Consider the following 8,644-nt stretch of genomic DNA (forward strand, 5'->3'; position numbering starts at 1 on the left):
GGTCAGGAGGGATCAGTGCCCGCAGGAGGGGGCTAGGCAGCAGGAGGGCAGGAGGGATCAGTGCCCGCAGGAGGGGGCTGGAGGGCAGGAGGGATCAGTGCCCGCAGGAGGGGGCTAGGAGGGCGCCTCGGATTCAGGGGCACGACAGGCTCCCCCCTGAGCAGCCCCCCTGCTCCCACGCTGCACAGCACTGTACTGACTCCCCATCCGGGGAGCCCGGCTGCGCCCCCCCCGCTGAACGCACACGCGCTGCGGCAGCGTCCCCAGGCAGCACCAGTCATGGGCCACGTGGCCCCGGCTGCGCCCTGGGGCACGGGAGACAGGAGCAGGGCCGAGAGTCACGCAGCTTCCGGGGCCCTGGCTCCGTTTGCCTCCTGCCCCCCACCCGGCATCAGAGTAATGGGCTCAGAATCTCGATGATTCATTTTAATTATATGTGGTGAATCATAGAATCTCAGGGTGGGAAGGGACCTCAGGAGGTATCTAGTCCCACCCCCTGCTCAGAGCAGGACCAACCCCAACTCAATCCCCAAATGGCCCTCTCAAGGATTGAACTCACAACCCTGGGTTTAGCAGGCCAAGACTCAAACCCCTGAGCTCGGGTAGAACCCGCGAGGGCTGGGAGCCACTCACCGCCACGCCAGAGGGGGGAGCGGATGCTGCCGTGCCGGGCCCGGCCGCTGCCCTTCTGTGGCCAGGGCTTCTTGCCGCCGCCGCGCACCTCCGCTCGCGTCTTCACCTTGGCGTAGCTCTGAAAGGAGAGCGCGGGTCAGAGCGCCCAGCAGGCATGAGCACCTCTGGCCCGCCTGACCCAACTTGCTCCCGCTCAACGGGGGAGGGACTCGTCCGACGGCACACAGAGATGGGGATAGAACCCAAGAGTCCCGACTCCTAGGCCCCCACCTCTAACCACTCCCGGAGCTGGGAACAGAACCCAGGTGTCACTGGCCTACGGGCACGCTCCATCCCCACTCCTCAGACTGACAAACTGTCATTCCGCTCAGGGTCCCCACCCCCGGCTCTGCATACACTCACTATCCTCTTGTAGTTCCTCTGCCAGACTGCGACCGTGTGCAGGATGTCGACCCTGCAGAGGGAAAGCACAGTGACCAGGGGGTTGGTGCAGGCTGTGTGTGTCTGAGGAGCACACAGCAGTGGGCAGAGCTGCAGCTTAACAAGCAACATCGTGGAGCAAAGACCCCAGGGTTTCATGATTTCTCTCTGCTCTGGGTTGGAATTAACTCTGGGCAAAGGGGCCAGCTCAGCAGCCCCAGGGCCAGGATCCCTGTGTTTAGCCACAAGGCCAGCAGTTGGGTGATCCCCTTGGGGGGGCAGAGAGCAGTTCAGTCGATGTTCCTCCGGCTTTATCTCAGCGCAAAGGTGACTGTGGGGCCCAGGCCAGCAAACAGCTCTGAGACGACACCTTCAGATCGGGGCTGACTCGGGGCCGGATCAGAGCCAGCACCCCAGAGGGAAAGGGCCCCACGTCCCGATCCCCGCCCCCTGAGGCAGCCATTCCCCATAGAGGGTTCTCATTCCCCCTCAACCCGGACGCTCCCCGGGCCGACGACGCGTCTCTGAACCGTACCGGGGCATTACTGCAAAGACATCGGGATGCAGGTCTGCTAGGCCCACGTGTCTGTCCTCGTAGTGCCTGAGCGACTCCACCCAGGCCTGCACGGCCGTGCGGTGAGAGGGGATCGCAAGGCGGCAACCCCGCAGGACAGGGGCGCTGGAGGTCACCAGGGGCGGCTTTTCTAGGAGGCACAAACAAAAGAGGTCTGAGCCCGCGCGCTTTGTGCAGTCACAAGCAGATCGTAGCAGCCTCTGGCCGGGAATAACCGGCCCATTTTCAGCCCATGGTACGTGACGGTCACGGTCCGTCCCAGTTAAAACTGACCATCCCTGATTGGCAACACATAAGTCACTCTGCTAAGGCAGGGAGCAGAGGCCAGGTGCTCATCTCCAGCAGAACCACAACCCGCTGCACAACTCAACTCCAACAGCCAGCCAGGCACCATCACACACACAGCAAAGCAGACAACGGAGCAAGAGCGTAAAACTGGCTCTCTGGCCACCCTACGCGCACTGGTCACAAGCAAGCCAGAGCTACCAAACACATCCAAGAGCACGGTCTGCCGGCAAGTGACCAGGCAGCACCTGGATCTAGTGGCGAGGGCACCTATTCCCACCGCTGCCCAGCTGAGTGATCTAGGGCAAGTCCCTTCTCCCCTCCGCGCCTCGGTTTCCCCTCCTGCCTTTGTCTGTTTAGACCAGGGGTAATCAATAGACAGACCGCGGGCTAAACCTGGACCGCCAGATGCTTTTGAATGGACCCCAAAATCTTTTTATTTACTTATCATGATTGTTATTTTTTAATTATTTTCTCTGAAGTCTGGACCTTGACTATACCTTGAACAAGAAATTTGGAGCGTGACAAAAAAGAATTGACTACCCCAGTAGACTGTGAGCTCTTTGGGGCCGGCGAACACCTCTCACTCTGAGTCTGTGCAGCGCCTGGCACGTCGGGGGCCCCCGACCCTCAGTCAGGGGCCTGTGCAGTGCCCAGCACCACAGGGGCCCTGAACTGCAGTCGGGGTCTCCAGGTGTTACCGTAATACAAATAAACAGCAATACAACCCCCCCGCCTTCCCCCTGCCATCAGAGGATGAGCTGACCTCTATCGGGAAGACACTTCCCCTGGGGGGCGGTTATCCCACTACTACCTCCTGCAGGGTTCCCCCCCGAAGCAACCGGTGCTGTCCCCTGTCACACCCAGGAGACAAATCCAGCTGGCTCCCCTGGTCTGTTCCAGCAAGCTTGGTCTTGCTCGATCCCTGCATTCCTGCTTCTTATGCCGCCTGCGATCTCATTTCACACCCGGCCACCACACCGAGTCCGGGCACAGGAACTGCAAAGGCAGCGTTTTAGAACCATGAACGGGACTCACCTGCCTGGGTTGCGGCATCCACCACGTGTGGGGAGGGTGCGGGCGCCTCGGGAAGCCCCAGCCGGCCGGCCGAGGTGGCCAGAGCCTTGGAGAGGGAGGAAAGACGAGGGGAGGGAGCGGTCAGAGCACACAGTAGTGAGGGGAAAGGCGCAGCGGTGGAAGTCGCATGTTGCACCCACTGTTGTTAAAACGCCCCAGGCGCGGGCCAGCGCCGTACTCCAACGCTGTGTCGCCATGGCTACCCTGGTCAAGGTGTGGGGAAAATCACCCCCCTTGGCCCCACAGCTGCGGTCACTGGAGCAGGTGGGGTTGCTATGCCGGCCTGTCGTATACGCTGCATCTACAGGAGGAGTCTGTGCCAGCCAAGCACTAGCAGGGCCTGTCCCAGGCTGGCAGAACCTGATCAGCTGAGAGTTTAAACCCCACACTGGAGCACTTTGCGAACTCATTCACCCTCGCCCCTGAGCCAGCTCCTCCCCAGGGGACCGGGGAGTCCAGCCCAGCCTCGGGGGGACACGAAGAGATGCAGCAACGACCTGAACGGGGGCCGCACTCAGCCCCAGGGAGGGAAGAGGCCCGGAGAACGCGGGGCCCCGAGCCACACGTCCCCGCGGGGCAGCTCCAGCCCGTCCCCGCTCACCCGCACCGGGGCAGAGGGAGCTCAGGGCTGGGGGCGCAAAGGGGCAGCCCCCTCCTCCCCGCCCACGGGGCGTCGCTCTGCCCTTTGACCCCAGCCCAAGGCCCCTTCACTCCCCCCGCCGCTGGCCCTGTGACCCCGACACCACCCAGCCCCGAGCTCTGCTCTGTGCCCCCAGCTCCTCCCCCGCCCCATAGGGCCCTTCACCCCGTGCGCCCTCTGACCCCCATAGGGGCCCTTCACCCCAGCGCCCTCTGACCTCTGACCCCCATAGGGCCCTTCACCCCGAGCGCCCTCTGACCCCCCCACAGGGGCCCTTCACCCCGTGCGCCCTCTGACCTCTGACCCCCCATAGGGGCCCTTCACGCGCGCGACCTCTGACCTCTGACCCCTATAGGGCCCTTCACCCCGTGCGCCCTCTGACCCCCATAGGGCCCTTCACCCGAGCGCCCTCTGAACTCTGACCCCCCACAGGGGCCCTTCACCCCGCGCGCCCCCTCACCCGCGCGGCCGCGCCCCGGCTCCAGAGCCGGCTCCCAGCCCGGATCATGGCGCCCCGTCCCCGGCCGCGCGAAGAGCCACCGTCGGCCCCACGTGAGCGCCCAGGAGCGGCGGCGGGGGAGGGAGACAGAGCCGCTTCCGGCGCATGCCGATGACGTAAGCGAAGACAGGGCGCTCTCGCTGGGCTCCTAGGGGCGGGGCTGGAGGCACTTCCGGTTGGCGGGGAAGGGGGGAGGGGCTGGGGTAACGCCCATCATGGGGGGGGGGAGGGGGAGGATTCTGCCCTGGTCCTTATTGAACCTCATCAGGTTTCTTTTGGCCCAATCCTCCAACTTGTCCAGGTCCCTCTGTGTCCTATCCCGACCCTCCAGCGTATCTACCTCTCCCCCCTGCTCAGTGTCATCCGCAGACGCGCCGAGCGTGCGGCCCACGCCGTCCTCCAGAGAGACCTGATGAGGTTCAACAAGGACAAGTGCAGAGTCCTGCACTTAGGACGGAAGAATCCCATGCACTGTTACAGGCTGGGGACCGAGTGGCTAGGCAGCCGTTCTGCAGAAAAGGACCTAGGGGGTCACAGTGGACGAGAAGCTGGATATGAGTCAGCAGTGTGCCCTTGTTGCCAAGAAGGCTAATGGCATTTTGGGCTGTATAAGTAGGGGCATTGCCAGCAGATCGAGGGACGTGATCATTCCCCTCTATTCCACACTGGTGAGGCCACGTCTGGAGTACTGTGTCCAGTTTTGGGCCCCACACTACAGGAGGGATGTGGACAAATTGGAAAGAGTCCAGCGGAGGGCAACAAAAATGATTAGGGGGCTGGAGCACATGACTTATGAGGAGAGGCTGAGGGAACTGGGATTGTTTAGTCTGCAGAAGAGAAGAATGAGGGGGGATTAAAGAGGCTAGGACTTTTCAGCTTGGAAAAGAGGAGACTAAGGGGGGATATGATAGAGGTCTATAAAATCATGAGTGATGTGGAGAAAGTGAATAAGGAAAAGTTATTTACTTGTTCCCTTAATACAAGAACTAGGGGCCACCAAATGAAATTAATGGGCAGGGCAGCAGGTTTAAAACAAATAAAAGGAAGTTCTTCACACAGCGCCCAGTCAACCTGTGGAACTCCTTGCCTGAGGAGGTTGTGAAGGCTAGGACTATAACAGGATTTAAAAAAGAACTGGATAAATTCATGGAGGTTACGTCCATTAATGGCTATTAGCCAGGACTGGTAAGGAATGGTGTCCGTAGCCTCTGTCTGTCAGAGGGTGGAGATGGATGGCAGGAGAGAGATCACTTGATCATTACCTGTTAGGTTCACTCCCTCTGGGGCACCTGGCATTGACCACTGTCGGTAGACAGGATACTGGGCTAGATGGACCTTTGCTCTGACCCAGTCTGGCCGTTCTTATGTTCTTAATTTGATAGCTGCTTTCAACTACCTGAAGGGGGGTTCCAAAGAGGATGGAGCTCGGCTGTTCTCAGTGGTGGCAGATGACAGAACAAGGAGCAATGGTCTCAAGTTGCAGTTGAAGGTTTAGGTTGGATATTAGGAAACACTATTTCACTAGGAGGGTGGTGAAGCACTGGAACGGGTTACCTAGGGAGGTGGTGGAATCTCCATCCTTAGAGGTTTTTAAGGTCAGGCTTGACGAAGCCCTGGCTGGGATGATTTAGTTGGGGATTGGTCCTGCTTTGAGCAGGGGGTTGGACTAGATACCTCCTGAGGTCCCTTCCAACCCTGATATTCTATGATTCTATGACCCAGTGCATTTCTCTGGCTGCTGCTGCACAGGAATGGCCGCCCCGGGACACAGGCACAAGACAGTCGCTGTCCCAGCCGAGTGCGTCGGAAGAAAAGCTTGTGGGACTGGAGCGGAAGGATGGGCCGGGAGCCTGGGGTTCGAGTCCTTGGCTGAGGCACTGAGCCGCTGCGGGGGGGCTCAGCTGCCATCTGTGAAAAGGGGGCGTTGCTTTCTGACTAGGGTGAACAGATAGCAACTGTGAAAAAACGGGACAGGGGGTGGGGGGTAATAGGAGCCTATATAAGAAAAAGTCCCCAAAAACGGGACTGTCCCTATAAAAACGGGACATCTGGTCAGCCTATTCCTGACTGCAGTGGGGAGTGAGCACAGAGCGTGGGCCGGTGGTGACGGGGTTGGAACAGCACCTAAGACAGAGCCGCGGGTGAGAAATAGGACTAACCAGCAGGTGAGAAATAGCGTATAAGACCAGACAGTCACTTGTTCATCAATAGAGGCTCCAGGTTGTGATTTATGTTTTTCTTCGTTTCTCACCGTATGTTTCCAAACCCTGACACTTGCTTTTATCTGGCGCTTTCTCTCAAGCTCTCTTCTGTACTTTCACTGTAACCCCAAGGGCCTTGTGCTAAGGGAGAGTCTTGATCTGAGGTGAAACACCACTGAACTGGTGCGCAGTGTTTCCAGGGAGGCAGCAGATCCGTGTTCGTTGTGGGGGTCCAGACAATAGACTGGGCTGTGTGAATGTCTCGGCTGCTGAGGAAAAGAGCAGCTGTGTTACCACCAGCCGGTAGCTGGGCACAGACAGGGCTCCCCGCACTGTGAGCAGGTGGTAGTGATTCCCCCTGGACACCCCAGGTAACCCTGAGCAGTGTCACAGTTCTGCTGGTCTGATGTCCCGTGGGAAGACTTAACAATAATTCATAGCCTGCTCTGACTGCAGCCCGGCTCATCAGAGGGTCTCTGAGCGGCTGACAAAGCAGGTCAGTATCAGTGACAGAATGATGCCCCCTTGGAAGGGGTTGAAGCTAAACTGTGGAGGGGCGTGCCTATCCCAGAATAGTTCTCCGTGTGCTGGTTTAACTGTACCGGGCTAATTCCCCTGGGACAAGCGGTGGCACTTCCCTGCGAGACAAGCCCCGTTTCCAGTAAGCGCCCACCAGCGCTGGGCCAGCAGGGGGCCCTCTAGCCATATTATTGATGGCCCCGTGTTTAGCGGGACACTGCTGTGCGAGAAGTCGTGAAGCAGATGGAGGAGCAAGTGGGGGGGGGGGGGACTCCGCGCATGTAGGCAGGATTGTTACTCGTACACAGCCAGAGCCCGGGGGTCCCTGCTGAGGGTCAGGCCCCGTTATGCCCTGTGCTGTACATGGCGAGCGGTAACGGGTGCATGAGGCAAACAGGATGCGTGAAGGGAGCCCGGGGTAGCAGTGCCGCAAACCAGCTGCTGTCTGATAAGCAGGTGGTCTCACGCCTAGACATGCGGCGGGGAGAGGGGGGAGATGAGCTACGTCTGCTACTGCAGGGTTCTTCCAGCTTCTTTGGTGCTGGTCGCTGTCAGAGACAAGCCGGGCTAGATGGGCTGGGGTCAGATCCAGCCTGGCCATTCTGCGTGCTATCGTTAGCTGGTTAGACTCCGGTACGCCGCACATCAGTAGCTATGGAACTCATGGCTGCAGGATGCTACAGCAAATAGCTCCAGAGTCCACTGAGACTAAGCTGGCCCCTCGAGGGGCCCCTTTAGTGCACAGGTGAGACATGCCGGCAGGAGGGCATCACAGACACTTACACAGTCAGGGCTACCCTTATCCTATGGACAAAGATTCCTAGATTCCAGGGCCCATCCGGTTTGACCCCCGGCATCACGCCGGCCATAGGGCGCCCCGAGTTAATCCCTGGTTGAACTAGAGCAGAGCTTTTAGACAAACCTCCAGTCCAGATTGAAAAGCTGCCAGCGCTGGAGAGGCGTCAGCCCCCGTGTCTGTCAAGCCGGCTCCTCTCCCCAGCCTGTGAATTGCTTCCAAACAGCTCCGCGGTACAAGCAGCATTTTAATCGCCTCCTTCTGCAGCTGATACAATGCCAAGGATTTTAATTCAGAGTCACGCGGTGCCTGGCCGGACCTGTACCAGAAATGGGACCTAATCGGACGACAGCATCTTATTAGATAATTCCTAATGACACCAGTGTGGTTTCCTCTTCCTCTGTAAACTGCATGAACCCTTTATGTGAACTCTCGCTATCAGATCATTATAACGACCCTGGACTGGACAAAGCCCTGGGGACAGCTCCAGTACATCCAGATTGTGGGGATGATTTGTTTAACATTTAGATTGCAAAAGTGCTGAGAGACCAACTGGCTTGGGACAAACTGTGCCGGGCGCTGCCCAGACCCCGGCCGAGATCAGGGCCCCGTCGTGCCAGGCACTGCCCAGATCCCAACCAAGATCAGGGCCCTGTCGTGCTGGGCACTGCCCAGACCTCAGCCGAGATCAGGGCCCCGTCGCGCCGGGCGCTGCCCATACCCCAACCAAAATTGGCCCCGTCGCACTGGGCGCTGCCCAGACCCCGACCGAGATCAGGGCCCCGTTGTGCTGGGCTGGATACATCTAGAAAGTGACAGATCTGCCCCAAAGAGCACCACGTGTACAGGACAAGCCGTAGCCAGTTGGTGGGGGCAGGGTGAGAAAACGAGGAGGAGGTGTGCCGATCAATCGCTGTGACAACCTCAAATGTTCACTGAGTCTGAGGCCAGAGGGACTGTTCTGCTCATCCATCCGGTCTGCCCCCCTGCAGAGCGCCGC

General features: G+C 59.3%; 1 protein-coding gene across 1 annotated transcript in view; it reads right to left on the minus strand.

Moving 5' to 3' along the window:
- Window positions 1-4,234, minus strand: part of MRPL4 (mitochondrial ribosomal protein L4) — a 6,677-nt gene extending 2,443 nt beyond the window's left edge. The window contains exons 1-5 of the mRNA XM_026660628.2: window positions 4,090-4,234; window positions 2,951-3,035; window positions 1,589-1,757; window positions 1,036-1,087; window positions 634-751 (exon numbers count right to left, since the gene is read on the minus strand). Coding sequence (XP_026516413.1) covers window positions 634-751; window positions 1,036-1,087; window positions 1,589-1,757; window positions 2,951-3,035; window positions 4,090-4,137 — 472 coding nt within the window. The 5' untranslated portion in view covers window positions 4,138-4,234. The remainder of the gene's footprint in view (window positions 1-633; window positions 752-1,035; window positions 1,088-1,588; window positions 1,758-2,950; window positions 3,036-4,089) is intronic.
- Between the last annotated feature and the right edge of the window lie 4,410 nt (window positions 4,235-8,644).

This window comes from Terrapene carolina, unplaced genomic scaffold (genome assembly GCF_002925995.2).
Source record: "Terrapene carolina triunguis isolate 2854851 unplaced genomic scaffold, T_m_triunguis-2.0 Scaffold833, whole genome shotgun sequence".
Lineage (NCBI taxonomy): Eukaryota > Metazoa > Chordata > Testudines > Emydidae > Terrapene > Terrapene triunguis.